This window comes from Amblyomma americanum, chromosome 4 (genome assembly GCF_052857255.1).
Source record: "Amblyomma americanum isolate KBUSLIRL-KWMA chromosome 4, ASM5285725v1, whole genome shotgun sequence".
NCBI classification, from domain to species: domain Eukaryota; kingdom Metazoa; phylum Arthropoda; class Arachnida; order Ixodida; family Ixodidae; genus Amblyomma; species Amblyomma americanum.
In genome coordinates this window covers 197,160,118-197,177,061 of record NC_135500.1, presented here as the reverse complement: position 1 = coordinate 197,177,061, position 16,944 = coordinate 197,160,118, and the positions used below count along the sequence as shown (strand labels likewise).

The window sequence follows — 16,944 nt, the reverse complement described above, 5'->3', positions numbered from 1 at the left end:
CATCGCACAGCACATGGGTGCGCGACTAGGATTCCTGCGACCAGGATCCTGCCGCAACCAGGATTATACTGGTACCAGTATAGCTAAACGCCACTGTGCCACCGTGGCGCGTCATCTCTCTCACCTTTATTACTGTGTCTACAGTATACTGGAAATCAAAGGCAGATTAATTTTTCCTAATGGTGATGGGGCTATGCCTTATCGAGCGGGTTGCTACAGCATTACTAGGCGAAACCAAATAAAAAATGAAGAAGATGATGATGATGATGACAGTGATGATAAGACTGCTTGCACACTTCTTGTTTATAATAGTCGGATATAATTCATGAGCGAAGCAGTAAATGCCCCTCAAGGGAAGACCTCCAGCCAATGGCGTCGACTGATTGTCATGACACACTCGGTAATCCCCCTAGACCTGCTAACGTGACACCACAAAGTATGGCAGATGAAAGAGGATCCACCAGAGTCTAATCGAATTAACCGCGGCATCATGAAAATCGGTAGACACGATTGGCTGGAAGGCCTGCTTTGATGGGCATCTGCCGCTTCGTTTCAGAGTTGTACCCGAATATAGTGCAATCGTTTCGCGCTCAGTCTAACTCCAAGCGTGTTTTTAGTGCCTGCAGTGCTTCAACACGATGGCAAGACGGGCGAGTTGGTGATACATACTTCTGGGAAAATAGCGCAAAAGACGAAGACAGCAAAGAAAGGAAACAACAGGACCAGCGCTACCTGCTGACGATTAAGCGCAACGCTCTGCCAGAGGCGCGGACGTAAACTATAGAAGACGAGGAGGACAGGGAGAAGATGGGCGCGTGCTCGTGCAGTCGAGTCCTGCTGGTGCTGGGCCTCGTGTGGCCCATCTACGCCTCCTTCAAGTGCGTCGACGCCGACCGGAGCCAGTCGGCCGTCCTGCTCAAGTACTGGCTCAGCATCGGCGCCTACGTGCTCCTGGACTGCACGCTCGAGGTGCTGTTCGGCGCCCACTTCCCGGAGCTCGTGGGCGGCCTCAGGATTGTCATCCTCGTGCTCATGCTGGTAGGCCTTGCATGCAGTGACGTCAGAAACCCACGAGCGTACAAATCTGTAGACGGATGCAGCTCAGGAGCGAAGTGACTTTTCCCCGTTAAAGGACGCCCTTCCAGTCAATGGCGTCTGCCCATTCTCACGGCCTTGCTGACGTGACAATGCAGATGAGAGTGGCAGATGAAAGGTGATAGTCCCCTCCCTGCTAGAGTGACAATGCAGGGAGGGTCTATCCCCGACCATGGAGGCAATGGACTCTCCCCTTCCTGCATTGCTGTTCCCTGCATTGTCACGCTAGGAGGGAGGGCCGGACTATCACCTTTCAACCGCCACTCCCTGCATTGTCACGCCAGCAGGGCCGCGAGAATCGGCCGACGCCATTGGCCGGAAGGGGATCCTTTGGCGGGGAAAAGCCGCCTCGTTCTTGAGTTGTATCCGACTGTAGTTCGCGTTTATCCCCAGCACCAAAATGTAACCTATTGTCGCGTTTTTTTTTATTGTTTCATTCAGGCTCAATCGCCGCAAACGTTTTACGACGGCATCGTTCGACCTCGAATGAAGCAGTGGGAACCGGGAATTGACAAGGTCATCGAGAGATTTGCTCGCTTTACCCGAAGTATACACTAATAAACTGACGTAATCACTGCTAGTGAGCGTATACCCTTCCTATATGCAGCGTTTCATTACAACAACACAGCAAACTGAGGGCATAGCATCCTATATGCGGCCGCTCAGCTGATATGGCTGAAGGAGCCCCTTCCAGCCGGCTACCATCAGAATGAAGTAGTCCACCGTTGTCCACTCCCTCCCCCATTCATTTTTTTTTTTGGGGGGGGGGGGGGTGCTGTTTATTTTAGTGTCTATTGTGGATGTGGATATTGTTCATTGTAAACAGGGGAAACACCGCTGTGTACTGAACCCGCTTCCCCCCTTTCCTTTCACTGGCTTCATTCCTTATTTGACTGGTGGTCTTGCATCTTGTTTTCTTTAGGTGCGACTGAGGTGCCTCGTTAGATTAGCACCCTGGCGCTCTATTTGTACTCGACATGTACCTGAACGGCTCCCCGCCCGTATATGCTCGTCCAGGTTGTTTGGTCGTTAATAAACTTCCCTGTTTGTACCTGATCCACGTGCTCGAGCATCTAAACACATAGCTTTCAGAAAACGATAAATGTGGGTAAGACAGCCAGCGACTCGGGGGCGTGGTCCACACATAAGGCCACCGTACAGATGTGGCTCATTCGGCAGAAGCTGCCACCCATGAAGTCAGCTGAACTTCTGTTTCTAGAAATAAAGAAATAAGCGAAGAAAAAAATGCTGGTGTATCTTACTGCTACAAACACGTCTGTTGCATCGCATCGGGCAGTCCCGCTAAGAAAAGGGGAAAAAAAATGTCCTGCCGTTCGAGGACCTGTTCAGGCATCTTACACCAGCAAATAGATAAAAAAGGCACAAGCTTACGAATCACGATATCAAGTGTTTCGGCTTGAACAGTCGCCCATACAAGCTGGTATGTCATAGTTCACAAATACTTTCGCCAGTCACGGTTATTCACGCCGTTTCCGCACCTTCCCGTGCTTTCTTGCATTTTTTTTTTCAGCGACGCCAAGTTTTGCAAATACGCGCTCGCGTAGTCGACACGCTGGCTCACCCAGTCAGCATTGCGACATCAGCGCTCGTGGGAGTCGATCCCTTCGAAGATTCGTGGCCTTGCCCTGGCCCGTGCCATCCGCTGTGTGGGACGTCGGTACGCGAACGCGCCCAGGATGTCTCTTTTTGCTCCTCTTTCGGCCCCTGCTCTCTTTGTTTTTATTTCTGCGCGTCTATCAATTTTATTCTTGTAGCGGTCAAGCATTATACAACAGGGCTGTTCTGGGCAGAGTATTTTGTAACACACAATCATCATCAGCCGTATTGCGTCCACTGTAGGACAGGGTCCTCGTAAGCTCGAGTTAAATAATTGGTTTTGGGGGAAAGGAAATGGCGCAGTATCTGTCTCATATATCGTTGTACACCTGAACCGCGCCGTAAGGGAAGGCATAAAGGAGGGATTAAAAGGAGAAAGGAAGAAAGAGGTGCCCTAGTGGAGGGCTCCGGAATAATTTCGACCACCTGGAACCCCGCCGCGGTGGCTCAGTGGTTAGGGCGCTCGACTACTGATCCAGAGTTCCCGGGTTCGAACCCGACCACGGTGGCTGCGTTTTTGTGGAGGAAAAACGCTAAGGCGCCCGTGCGCTGTGCCATGTCAGTGCACGTTAAAGATCCCCAGGTGGTCGAAATTATTCCGGAGCCCTCCACTACGGCACCTCCTTCTTCCTTTCTTCTTTCACTCCTTCCTTTACCCTTCCCTTACGTCGCGGTTCAGGCGTCCAACGATATATGAGACAGATACTGCGCCATTTACTTTCCCCCAAAACCAATTATTATTATTATTATTATTATTATTATTATTATTATTATTATTATTATTATTATTATTATTATTATTATTAGATCATTAACGTGCACTGAAGTCGCACAGCACACGGGCGCCGTAGCGTTTTTTCTCCATAAAAACGCAGCCGCCGCGGTCGGGTTCGAACCCGGGTACTCGTTTTCAAATCCGAGCTGCTCCCTTTCCCTCTCGGCGTTTCCACATCATTTTCCTTTCCATGACGGGCTGCGTTGCCTACAGTTAATTTTCGCGCTTTTTAGCTGGCCTTCTAGTTTCTACCCCAAAGTTGAGCTTTAGTATAGGATGCAACTTTTAAGTACTATTTTTTTTTTTCGAAGGCTCATTACCCGAGGAACATGCTCAGTCCCAATTTTTGCGAGAGCGCAGTTCGCACTGGGCATTGTAACGGGACACTGAAATTCACTGCCCTGCTCTCTCGTTCCCTTCCAAGCGACGTTCCTACTCGCCCAAGCGTTTTGCTCCAACGTCAAGCGTATGCATAGTATATACGCTGCATACGTCTGCGGGCAACGCTTTTGCTTGTATTTGGCGCTCGGAGAAAAAAAAAAAAGCGTCCGCCAGCTCGAACGCGCTCGTCTCTCAATCGCTGTGTGTACCTCTCGCCCGATTCGCGTCCTTCACACGCCGCAGCCCCCTTAACCGCCCCACTCCCATAAACTGCAGCGTGCAGTCAACATCGCGCAGATGAAGGACGTACTTCCAGCCTATAGCTGTTGGAGGCGTCACCCGTCCTTCAGACCAGCCGCAGCGCATGTTTTGTGCTAGCTCGAAGCTTCGAGCAGTTCTTCATTGAAGTCAACCGCTGTCGCCCATGAAAGCATCAGCAATTAAGTTGGGGCAGGATTGGAAATACTGCAGTGAACAAAAACAGCCTAGGGGGGCGCGCTGTCGGCAGCGGCGACCGTGACAGAAGTCCTGCCGGTTCATCGTCCGCGTAGGAGAGACTGTAGAACTGGCTGCGCAAAGTCACACCTCGGGCTACAGCCTGACCTACGGAACGAACCTGCCTTCAAGACTGTTAAGACGGTGCTGTGCAAGCATAGCAGTCAAAACTTACAGCAGTGGATTTCGGCAAACTCTAGGCCTTTTCTTCCTAAACGACGCTCTTAATGGGCATTGAGGGCAACTGTATGCTTTTATTGTTCTCAGCGAAAAAAACAACATTATTTGGCTCTTTTTGGGTATAGGTATGTTAACGTTTGTGCAGTAGCAAAAGACGCATTTATCGCCGAGAAATCTGGATTTAAAAATCTTCCGCCAGTCGATTCCATTTAGTGACGTCCTTACCGAAAAGGACGGCTTGCCACCGTTTTGACTTGAATGGCGTTATAGCCTAGCCTCTGAGATGCGCAATATATATATATATATATATATATATATATATATATATATATATATATATATATATATATATATCGGCGCACGCATTTCGCTTGCGAAATCGGCCGTTGATGGCGCCACCTGTGTTTTGTGTTTTCATCTTTTTTTAGTTTATAAAAATTCTGTTTTCGGTGAAAGAGGTGCCCCGCCGCGGTGGCTCAGTGGTTAGCGCGCTCGACTACTGATCCGGAGTTCCCGGGTTTGAACCCGACCGCGGCGGCTGCGTTTTTATGGAGGAAAAACGCCAAGGCGCCCGTGTGCTGTGCGATGTCAGTGCACGCTAAAGATCCCCAGGTGGTCGAAATTATTCCGGAGCCCTCCACTACGGCACCTTTTCTTCCTTTCTTCTTTCACTCCTTCCTTTATCCCTTCCCTTACGGCGCGGTTCAGGTGTCCAAAGATATATGAGACAGATACTGCGCCATTTCCTTTCCCCAAAAAACCAATTATTATTATTATGAAAGAGGTATTTTCTCTTATTAGAACGCGGTATAGACAAGCGTCATGTATGTAAACAAAGGTGGCGCTGCGGTGGGCAGCGACGCGGTGTGTAGGCAAAACGCAGCACTCCTGCAGCTGCACCAAGCGACGCTGCCTTCGAAATCAACTGGTGTATGCGAATATTTCAAAGCGCGCCCGTCGTTTGTGGTTAGAAACATTTTTGTTGATGCTCGGAGAGTAGTTCTGCACTTTTTCAGCCTGTTCGCCAGACGGAATCAGTAGGCGGAGCGCTGTATCGGGCGCTTCTCCGCTCCTAGTTGGCGACAAGTAACAGCGCAGCGCTACGGTAGGTGAAAGCGCGAGGTATGGGGAGGAACTAATCGTCCACAGTTCTCAACTTATGGGCCGATAAAGCATATCCGATTGCTAGTGCAAGATAGGACGACGTGATGCACGACTCGAATCAGCTTTCTCACACGACGAACCTTGTAATGTGCTTCCTATATTTTCAACGAGCCGCTTCACTCGGGAGACCTTGGAAATTAATTAGCACTATAGCTGCTTTGAATAAGGCAAATGCGATCCGAGAGTTCCACGAGCGCATAGACGTTTTCCTCGAGCTCCAAACGAAATTTACGCTCACTCCGCTAAGCTATAAAATTTTGCTTCTTATTTTAGAATTTATTCATGTGTGCGCCTTCCGCTTGATCGGAGTGGCTTTTGGCGTGGAATTTGCAGTGTTAGCTGCAGGTTCTGATTGACCTACAATGTGAAAATTCAAATAATTTGGGAAATAACACTGCGCGACTTTGTCGATATCCTAGCGTCGTTGGACCGGTGTTAAAACGACACGCTTGTTGAAATTCGCGAAAATGAAAACAAAAAACCGTACTGCGTGCTACTACCCGAGTCTGGTGCTACTTCAAGCGCGGTACGGTGTGAACACTGATGCCGACTGGCGAGAGCTTTTTGTCTTTTTTTTTTTGCGCGAAGTGATGCTCGGGATGTTTTCCGGGTGATATAAGCATCTGAAAATGGCCCCGAGTTTAACTTACCATCCCATGCACACAGAATATGGCGTCTAAACTTACGCTGAGAGCACGACAGAATGAGAACGAGTTGCAGGCGGTACTTGATTTTTGCACAGTTCACCACGCGACCGAACAGCAACGGTGCGAAGTCAGAGACACGAACCAACTTATTAGATTTGAATGCAGAAACGCAATGTAATAACCCAAGGGGTTAAACCAGCTCGGCGTAATAACCCACGAACTCGGCGGTAATAATTAAGCGCGAAGGCCATCCGTCGCCGAACTTGTCTTGCTCGTCAGCCCCTGCCCGCCGCTATCGCGCCAATTTGACTGCAATAAACTCGTGGAAACTTATGCCGCTTCCTTTCTTCTGCATTGGGGCTCAACCAACCGCACCACAGTTTGTCGGCAAGCCGTGAATTGTGCCCAAAAACACGCAAGCGTGGCGCACCCAATTCGGAAGGTCCCGCTTTTTGCCTACACAACGAAATTCACTGCTGACGCCAGCGCCCCCGCATCTCTTCGACGTCACGGCCTGACGCTTGTCTGTACCACATCGATACAAGCCAACCATAATTTGTATTCAGTGTTTCTTTAAGTACACGTTATATTTTGTGGAATAAAATGAACACCCAACCTATGAGGACCTTTAGCGAAACTTGGGGCTAGTTGGTTAGACGTTTCTTTGAAATAGGTTAGCGCTAAAAAAAGACGAACACAAGGCGAGAGAACGACGACACGACAAAGAAGGGAGCTATTAACAACTTGTTAGTTGTTAGTAGTAAGTTGGTAGCAGTAGTAATAAGTTGTTAGTAGCGCTCTCTTTGTCGGACGACACGACAAAGAAGGGCGCTACTAACAACTTGTTAGTTGTTAGTAGTAAGTTGGTAGCAGTAGTAGTAAGTTGTTAGTAGCACTCTCTTTGTCGTGTCGTCGTACCTATTTCAAAGATATGAGGACCTTCAACGATATATGGTGCCACCTAGCGAGTGCATAAAGGAGAAAATGACGGGAAATCAGTGAGGCTGAGCAAGCAGCGCAGAGCATTAAGAGCATCTGCTTCTATCGTGGAACACTGGGTTTCGTCGGGTGCTTCCGGGGTCTATTTGTGTGCGTGTGCATATGATTCACTGCCTGGAGACACTCTGTGGGTCACTGATAACTTGGAACCAAGAAAACATACACACGGAAATCGCACTCCACGAGCAACTTCGCTTCCTGTCGGTAGCGTCTTATATCCTGCCGTCCTCCTTATATAGCCAGATGTATATTTTGCCACAACGGAATGTGTGGAACAAGGCGGACTCCACACATTCACAGCATTTACGTAGGCTTATGTAGACGGACTAAGCTTTGCGCGTCGCCAAACTTAAGCACATGATAAAGTTAGGTCGTTGGACAGTTTTGCGTGAGCTGATTAGAGGATATGATGGCACAAACACATGCAGTAATGATAAGACGACCAGCGTGAACTCAGTTACTTAATTAGGCTATCTTCAGAGTCGCAATTGGTGCCGCCTGCCTTGCCCTCTATACGCGTGTTTTCGCAGTATACTTAATAAACGGGTAAAAACTGAGTCCATTCACAAGTAAGAACAATGGCAGGGCCACGGAAAAAGAAATAGGGTCATTGTTTTCGCATTCATTGCAGTTCCTTGGTTGGTGTGGCCAGAAAAGATAATGCCTTTGGTTCCTGTGGTAAGGGCTCGGAGTGGAGATAGCCGAGTGTCTTCCACGGGGCCGGTCACGGCGAGCCGCTCTTTTATCGAGTACTAAGGCCGCTGCCGCTGCTACTCCGCACGAAGACTGACCAACTACAAAAAAAGAAAAACTGTTTCTTCTTAGCAGAAACGTCTTTTTCAAATATGCGAACAACAGTGCACGCGAGCAGGAAGCCAAAGCGGACCGAGTTAGGCGTTATCTGCGCAGTGTGGCTGTCCGTGAAACGGAGTGCGGGCTGACAGTAACCGACGGAAGGCCCCAGCCTCAGAGAGGCCGCCGGAGAGAGCCGGGTGCGTTACCTCGTTCGTGCTCGCTGACCCCCATAGGTCTCCTCGGCGAGCGCACAACGCACGTGCACTGGTCCGTGTATCCCGTTCCGCGACAGCGCTCTCACGTGGCGCCAAGCGCTGCTGCCCGCCAACGGCTGTCGCCTCGCTCGACCCCTCGTCTTCGTTCGCCGAGGAGGCATCGGCCCGCCATCGACGCACCGCATGCAGTCGTGACAACACCGCCGTCGCCCGGTGATTTGTGAGCGCCGCACACGTCACGGGAGGACACGCGGAATCTAAATACGAGGTAAGGAGATACGGGGAAAAGAAGAAGAAGAAAACTCGCGTGGCTTTCGGAGTTCCCCCACGCGACGCATGTTTTCCGCGTCGCTCGCACTGACTGCCGTTCGAGGACTACAGTGCGCTGCTATCTATGCTGCCTCGTATACGTCGTAGTTTTTTTAGGCGCCCTGATACCTCCGTATACCTGCCCTTCAAGTATTTTCTCTTCCTTTAGTTGCTATAGTAACCAGAAGTAAATCGTCATGTTACTTTTTCGATACGGCGAGGCGCCGGGATAACGAAATGGGACGAAAAAAAGCATTCCTGCCCGGCGCTTTTACTCAATCTTATCTTCTCTTATCTACGCGTGGAACTTCACCTGTAGAGAGCAGGCGGGTTCACTTCGTCGACCACCCTGCCCTCCTCCCTTTTTCATTCTCTACTCAGTCCTGCAGTTTTTTTATTTTCTTTGCGCACGCGCCAACTGGCCTCCTAACATATGTTCCACAATAGCAGATCACATGCAAACGTAAACAAATAAAGGAAGAGATGGGGAAGGGCGACTTGCTGTCGGTCATTGCCTATCTTTATCTGCCAGCGGACGTCGGGCAGCAGCTCGGAAAAACCATGCTTCTGTTCACCCCTACTGTTGTAATTCGGCTCCCCACCAAGAAGAATCCAGATAGTTCCGCTATCTTGTATTCTGTCCCCCTCACCCCTCTTTGCCGACCACTTATACAGATTAGATTGGGAAGATAAGAAAATGTAAAAACAAAAGCTGTCGCCTGCATTCTCTTGTGCAGGCATTTTAGCTTAGCCCTAGCTTATCTCACACAGCGGATACGTAACGGTTCGACAAAGGCGCGCGCACAGACGCCTCGCACCCGGCGTCGCACCGGTATCTCCTCAGGCGCTGCGCCAAGAACTACAGGTATGGAGACACATAGCTGCTGCTCGCGGGGGTGGGAGCATGCTAGCTTCAAGTTGCCTGCGTTCGTGCTTCGCGTCGGCGATTCGAGCTCGTCACGGCCGCCTACCCGAACGGATCGCATGCCTAATCGCGTTAGACCCGCATACGTGCTCTGTGGAGACTGCAAAAGACGCTCCAACACCTGCTCTCTCGCGAGTCGTCTGCGAGCCGAGGCAGAGCTCGGGTCATCCGCTGAATACCAAGAAGAAAAAAAAAGGCAGCGTCGTCTGTCAAGGCCAATACTGTGTCTCGCTCGAATTTCAAACGGCATGTCAAACTTGGTTGGGCCCTTATAATCATCTTTAGTTGTTTTTTTTTTTGCTCCCGTTTTAGGCTCGCCTGTGCAACTACGTGCGGACGAAGTGTGTCACGTGACCGCGTGCTTCGCACACGCAAACCGTCCTTCGTGAGGCCGAGTTAAAGAGAAAAACAAACAGAGATCCATGAAGAGGTCCGCGACAGCATCATCTACCGGCATAAATGTGCAAGGCCGCACGCTTATATACACCAGTGTGGACGCGAAGATCATTATTTCGCGCGCTCGTGTACAGGCGGAAACGCGGTTACGCTTGCTTCTTCGTTTTTTCTTATATCTCTTGGTGTAGTTCTGTATTGTTTTTTATTTTTCCTGGAAAGGAAGGTCTCCACCCGCGTGCGATGCGCCCTTAGTGTTCACGTTACACAAGAACCCGGCAGAGTCAGCGTAACATTGCAGCGAAAGAGCGCCAGCCGAGCGTGCCGCCGCCAAGCGCGCGCTGCGCTCAGAACGCTAACTAGGTCGGGCTTGGCCCGCTTCGCGACCATTGAGGAAAGGAAATGAAAACACAAGCCGCAAACAAAGTAAGGCGCGCTGCTGTCATGGTTCAGTTCGCCGTCAGATAGCCCCGGATGGCGGCTTAATTGCCAGCGTACCACATGGCACCGCAACGCGATACATACACACAGGCGCGCAAGCTGAGGCTTTCCAGGGCGGGCTATGCGAAAGTAATTACGTTTTGAAGGGGCAACAACAAGAATTCCTGGTGGACTGTGTACACTTTAGCCAGCCAGCGGGGCAGAAAGGTGCGCCGCTGTCGCGTAGAGTTGCATCACTGCTCATCTCACCTGACCTAACAGGCCCGGTCACCACGTGGGTGATCAGAATGTCACTCTCAAAGCAACGCCCGTCTACCAACACACTCAGTGCCATCAACCTTTTGAATACTTCGCGCCTTTTTTCTCCACGCGTCTGGCGTGCGACGGCTTGAAATCGTCTGCTAGACTACCACTTCCTGGCTGTTTTGACAGCGCGGTGCCTGTCCCACGCCCTTCGGCCTTCGGCGCCGTCTGCAAGTGAAGTAATTACTAAAGAACACGGCAAGAGAGCTACACGACGCCGTTTCTGGAGCTGAGGGTCCTCATCCCTTAGCGCTATTCCACGGTAGCTACAGACGAATGTAGTTTCGATGTTTGTAACGCCCTCGATTAGCGGGCCAGGTAAGTGTCGCCCTGACCACCGCGGTGTCATCCAGTCACAACGCCCGCAATGCAAAACCCTCGTCACTTAAGCACGTTCCCTCCATAGTCTTGACCACACGGTGCTTAACTTTCCTTGTGGTGCAGCCACCGTAATGCAGTTGTTTCGCCTACAGTGTGTGGGAGTGGCGAAGCGCGCTGCGTCACCAGCATCGCTGCGAGAGCTCGCGTAGCTTGCATCCGGGAGAAAAACAAGAAGCTTCTGTGAGAAGGAACGTACAGCAACCTTTGTCTCAGCTCGCTTCGCTGAGCACGGCTGGCACGGCGCTTACGGCGCACCTTCGCAACTTCTGTTGGCGACCTCCGATGGCAGATGCTCATTTGTCGCGCGCCTAAATTCTACCTAAACCTAATTACGTTGCTTGCAGTCCATTAGGCAGTCGTAAACTACGCAAACGTTAAATGAAAACAAAATCGAAAAACCATTGTGTGCTCCTTCGGTTTAGTTTACCGTTCATTAAAATTGGCAATGACGTGAAATTAACAATATTTATTCGCAGGCTTGTTTTTGCATCGGAAGCTTTCAAACTCCTTGCCTTAGAGATAGCGGTAGCTTTCATAAGTGGCGCGCACTGATTCTTACCCATGAAGCTTTGCGTGTCGAGCGACCGCAGCGCCTCGCTCCCGCCACCTGCCTCGCTGCGCCCATCAGGCCGTCCACATAGGAGGAAAAAAAGAAAGTAAAAAGGGCGAAGAAAGCAACGCAAGACTCCTAACGACGACTGCGTATTGCTTGTGTGGCAATGATGTTTGCGCTGTAACTTGTTTCGTTCGCCTCCTTCGAAGCAGCGGGGAGAATTAATTGCCGCTGCGGCCGGAATATGTGCCCGTGGTGAGACGTTTTGATTCCCGCGCGGGAGCCGGAGGATAGCGTTGATCCGACCGCAATGGCAGAGGTGAGTGGAGTCGGCGCCGCGTCCGCTGCCGATGCACTTCGCTATCACATGTTTTCGGTTGCTCGCTGCTCTGCGTAAGCGTTTTAATGCCAGAGCGCTAGCGGTAGAATCGTTATTTATGGCTGCACTGTTTGTTCACGGTTTGTCTTCTGAATCCAGTGATCTCGATCGCTCCCGTATAAACATGCGCAACATTACGGCACTTGCTGCTTGCTGCAATCGCTGCTTGCCTGTTAGCGTTCCCGACGCGTTCCCGACGTTTATCGCTGACTCGTTTTTAATTATATGTGCTAGTAGATGTTTGTTAAGACGTAGCTGATATCACCGCTAGTAGAAATAAGATCTGTTTCTTGGGGGTGTGGCACCGGCGCGCGTCGGAAAGCGCGTTTCTTAGCGGAGTCGGACGAATGGAGGGATCGCGCTTCACATAAATATATCGGATGACGGTCGTCTTGCGGCTGTGTTAGATCATTTCTACTCCTGTGATCTGTGTGATCTTCCACCTAGGCGCAGCACTGTCTCGTTTTCTTGCGGGCCGAGCGACCATGCTCTGTTGCCCGGTTGTCGACCGCGCGGCTCCGTGATGAGAGCCATGTCGCACCCGATCAATAGTCTGTCGCCGCTCTAGATCTGCTGTGGATTTTAGATGAGTCGTGGCGCTAACGGTCATAGGCGACGTGCTGATCTTGCCTCTCTCCGTGCGGAATATATGAAACGCGGGGATACGGAGTTCGCTTGTGCGCTTGTCACGAAAAGTTTCGTTTTAGATTCGAGTTGGGGGCAAACGTGAGCAGTAAATGCGATTTTACAGTTTCGCACGCTGATTTTGCATCTTACATGCCTGCCAGTAGCTTGCCGGACACGTGATATGCTGCGCGTTTCAAACGATTGGACGTGGGGCAACGTTGCAATTAAGTACATACATAGTGCATCAGCAATCACGGCACGATAAAGTCCGCGGCCTGAGCGTTTCGGGTATTTTTGCGCGATCCACAGATGAAAGCACACGAGCTCCCAGCTGCGATTGTCCTCGCGTGTTTGAGGGAGACATGACAGTTGACTGCCCATTCTCAAGTGTTGGGCAAATGATGCATTATTGTTTATTGGTGCGGCAATGGGCTAGCTCGTAACAGTGTATATTTAGAGTACGTTGCTTCTTTCTGCTTGCCGCATGACACAAAAACCGAAGTCGGTTACGGGGCGAGTGTCTGTGTGCGACCGCAGAGCACACTTGCCTTAAGGAAGCCGCCCGGTGCAGGAAAAACGTGAGCAAAATGCGAAATAATGTCTGCTGCTCGTGGAAACCGGTGGTAGCGGCCGCTTTCGACCAGATGGAGATAGCTGCAGTCCTCCAGATGGCTTCATTTTTTATTTCATTTTTTCCCTGCTGCTGTATCTAAGGTGCTTATTTTATGGTGGATAAAATCCGGGTGGTCCAAATAAACTGCCACGAAAGGGATTGTTTACCTGCGTTCACCAAGTTGAAAACAAAGAATAAATTTGGCACCGCGCGGGCAGGTGCGCGCGAGTACTACATTCGCGCTGACATTGCGATGCGAACGGCTTTTCCCGCCGGTCTTCGTGGCCGTGCGCGTACGACACGCGCCGTTCTTTCATCGCGCTACGTCCTGCGGTGCGTGAGACGGCACACCTTTCCCTCCTGCCGTCCAGACAGGCCGCTCGGTAACTTGCGCGCCGCGCCTCGCCCGTCGTATTGTTCGCCACTCGTGCGGCGCCTCACGTCTTTATTTTTCGAGCCGGTGTTTTCCTTTGACATTTGCTTGTTTAAAACCTGCGCCTGAGCGTGCTTTTGCGGGCTCATTTCGTGTTCCTCCCGTCCATTTATTTTTCTCCTCCGCTGTAATGTTTAAGGGGAGGGAAGGCGCCAGTGCTTGGCGCGTGGCAAGAGGGAAACGGCGGGTCCCTCGAATGTGGGTCAGGAGTGCCTGCAGTGTGCCCTCTCCGAAGTTGCTGCGAGGGAGGAGGGGAACCCGAAATGGATGTGGAGGAGAGGCATCTGGATGGGATGGGAACACGTTGAGAAATGAAAGGGCTCCATGGAGCGAACGGTGTGCGTGTTTATTTTGGTGGTGGCGGAGAGGAGCGTGTTTCCTTTTCTGATTGGAGAGGAGGACGTCCCCTTGAGAGAACAGGAAAACGCTTCTCCGCAGAAGCTTCAGAGCAGTGGCTACACCACTCCACTTTGGGGGCAGCAAGTGTCTGGTGGGATGGCCGTGTGAATTGTGTTTGCCCCCATGTGTGGCCAGTGCTCTTGAATTGTGCTGTGCCTTACTTGGCAGTGGCAGTGCTGATGCCTGTCGTGGTGTGCTAGGCGTATGTGCATGTAGTGGCAGTTTTGCTTGTGTTTGCTTACTTTCGTCTGAACTTTCTGAATGCCCAGGGTCACAGGCCTGACACTGGGCAGCAGAGGAGCTCCAAGATCGCTCGTTTCATTCCAAGACCTCAGCGGGTTGTCCCCAAGAAATTAGAAGACTTCACAGGACTGCTCCCGAAAGCAACATCAAGCTTTCCTTCGGAATCGGAGCCGCATCCAACGGCAGCTACTAGTTCGGTGAATCATCACGGCACAGCGGTGACCCCTGTTGACGATGCTTTGAGGAGAACTCACAAGCATCTTAGGATTGGTGATCATGTGTCTATAGGAGAATTGAAGTATGGTGTGCTTCGGTACTATGGGGAGACACATTTTGCTGAGGGAGTTCTGTGTGGTGTTGAGCTTGATGATGCAGCTGGGGGCAAGCACAGTGGCACCGTTGATGGTGTAGCCTACTTTACATGCCGTCCAAACCATGGCATCTTTGTCCCGGAGTCAAAGGTGAAACTGCGAGTCCAGCAATCTGTGCCAACATTACCTGAGTTACCAGCGTCTCCTCACACAGAGAATGACCAGCCAGCTGTCAAACCAAAAAGTGCGACACCATTGTCCCGCCTCCCAAAGCTTGGGTTCTCAGGCAGGCCTTCAAGGTCAAAACAGAAGGAAGCAGATATAGCTGATGAAGTGAGTGATGCAGGCAGTTATACTGAGAGCTGCAAAACTGAGCCTGCTTTATATCCAGCAGAACAAGCTCCATTGTGGAGGGACGCTGCTGCCGCTGGTTCCCCAGACAGTGACTCCGATGAATACGATCGTCGAGACTCGTCGGTGCATAATCGTGTGAGCCCAGAGGTTCTTCAGGAGCTTCGTTCAGCGCTGATGAGTGAACTGCCACCACAACAACCAGCGCCCGATCCAAGCACAGTTTCAAAAAATGCCCTTTCTCCTATTCATGAAAATACCGACGAGTTCGAGAGCAAGTGTGCTAAGCAGGCACTTTCGCAGAGCCCTGAAGGTGCTGTTGGAGGTGTAGACTTCCTGTCACCAATTGCTGAAATCATGGATGAGATGGATGATGCTTCAAAGCAGGAAAGCCTAGGAATTCTGACAGATGGTGCCATGAGAGATGTCACCGTTTCTGTTGATGGACAATCACACCAAGGGGTTATTCCCAATTCGTTTTCTATAGATGATGTGGCTGAGATCATGGACGAAGAGCAACTGGATGATGAGGAGCCTGCCAGTGCATCTGCAAGTTTCAAGCCAGGCGACCCGCTCATGGATGAGAACATTCCTATGATAAGTAGTAATGTGCTGCGAATACTGCAGTATAACTTTCCTGATCAAGTAGACTACCTCAACACGGTGATGGCCCGCAGTGGAGCCATCATCACGAATGAGCCCCCTCCACTTAGTCGCACCGTTTCAGAGACATCCCCCTCTGTGGCTGGGGATCTGAACTCGGATGAATCAGGTGCCAAACGGACAACTGACAGCCTTGAGTGCTCATCTGGGTTTGCGACCAGCATCGGTTCTGTGGAGTGCGAACTTCCGGGCGCAGCAGATGCACTGACCGCAGTCAACCTGAGCAGCCTGCAGGGTGAGGATGGCACGAGGCCCAAGCGACCCACATCAGCGTACACTGTGCGCAGCACAGACACTGGCTTCCAAGGGGACTCTGAGGTCGAGAACCAGAGTGAAGCCGGAACGGCAGTGAGCCCGTGTGAAGACAAGATGATGCGGTGGTCCACCTGCAGCAGCCAAGATAGTGGCGCCGTCTCTGAGTCGGAATTTCAGAGACGAAATCTCCATCCGGACTGCTGCCCGGACTGTGGCCGTGTCCCTTCGCCTGCTGGGAAGCGCCTGCCATCCCTGCGTCTGCAGGCGCCAGTCTCCGAGGATCCCATGTTGGACGGGAAGCAAGATGAAGCAACTGCAGCACTACCTGAACAGCCTGCTAATGAAGCTGCTGCCAGTGAAGAGCAGGCAGCCCACGAAGAGGGCGGCAGTCCGGACGCCTGCCCTACTGAAAGGGCGGGTGAAGGTCAAGCCGGTGAGGTTGCAGAGCCCGAAATGAAGGATGCTAATCACGCTGATGCTGACAAGCCGGCGGCAACAGGTGAAGAGGCCGCCAAGCCTGGCAGCTCAGAGAAAATGGTCAAGCCTGAAAAAACCACTGCAAAGAGGGCCCCGATTTCTTACCCAAAGCCACCACCAAAAGTGGTAGTCTCTAAAGTCAGGGCAATGATAGAGGCAAGCAAAGCAGAAGGTGAAGAGGCGACTAAGAAAATAGTCAGGCAGCCGAAAAAGGGCCGGTGGGATGATGTCACTTCAAAACTGGCTGCAAGCATGGCTGACGACAAGGCAAAGCCTAAGGTAAGCATATGCGTTCTGACTTTTTAAACTTGTATCCAGTGTGTCTGATGCAGGCATGTATCCAAGTAGTGGCACTCCCCCCCCCCCCCCCTGTCTTTGAAAATCAAGCTCACTTACTCCCCTCTCCAAATTCTTTCGGCAGCGGTGTTCTTTTTGGTTATGCACCATGCAGCACCCTTTCCACCAATACAACAAATTACTTTTGGTCCCTCCTAAAAAAAGATGCTTTGCTACATGACAGATCTG

The 16,944-nt window shown here is 51.2% G+C and overlaps 2 protein-coding genes across 4 annotated transcripts in view; both read left to right on the top strand.

The window, feature by feature from the left end:
* Window positions 1–790: 790 nt before the first annotated feature.
* On the top strand, window positions 791–1,664 carry LOC144127496 (protein YOP1 homolog). Its single transcript, XM_077660487.1, has 2 exons — window positions 791–1,038; window positions 1,537–1,664. Exons 1-2 carry the CDS (start codon window positions 808–810, stop codon window positions 1,651–1,653), a joined length of 348 nt encoding a protein of 115 aa, XP_077516613.1. The 5' UTR covers window positions 791–807; the 3' UTR covers window positions 1,654–1,664.
* A 6,734-nt stretch (window positions 1,665–8,398) lies between these two features.
* LOC144128997 (uncharacterized) overlaps window positions 8,399–16,944 on the top strand; it is a 103,242-nt gene continuing 94,696 nt past the window's right edge. Inside the window, exons 1-2 of one of the 3 annotated variants that reach the window (XM_077662855.1) lie at window positions 8,399–8,631; window positions 14,389–16,698. In XM_077662855.1, coding sequence (XP_077518981.1) covers window positions 15,202–16,698 — 1,497 coding nt within the window. In that variant the 5' untranslated portion in view covers window positions 8,399–8,631; window positions 14,389–15,201. Of the gene's footprint in view, window positions 8,632–11,699; window positions 11,988–14,388; window positions 16,699–16,944 lie in introns of those variants that run through there. The other 2 variants (XM_077662854.1, XM_077662851.1) reach the window with 2 other exon arrangements.

What these genes read in the sequence shown, in the direction of transcription:
- LOC144127496 (XM_077660487.1), top strand. Translation starts at nt 808, where the DNA reads ATGGGCGCGTGCTCGTGCAGTCGAGTCCTGCTGGTGCTGGGCCTCGTG. An exon ending in TCATCCTCGTGCTCATGCTG is followed by an intron (nt 1,039 to 1,536) that starts GTAGGCCTTGCA and finishes TGTTTCATTCAG; the next exon opens with GCTCAATCGCCGCAAACGTT.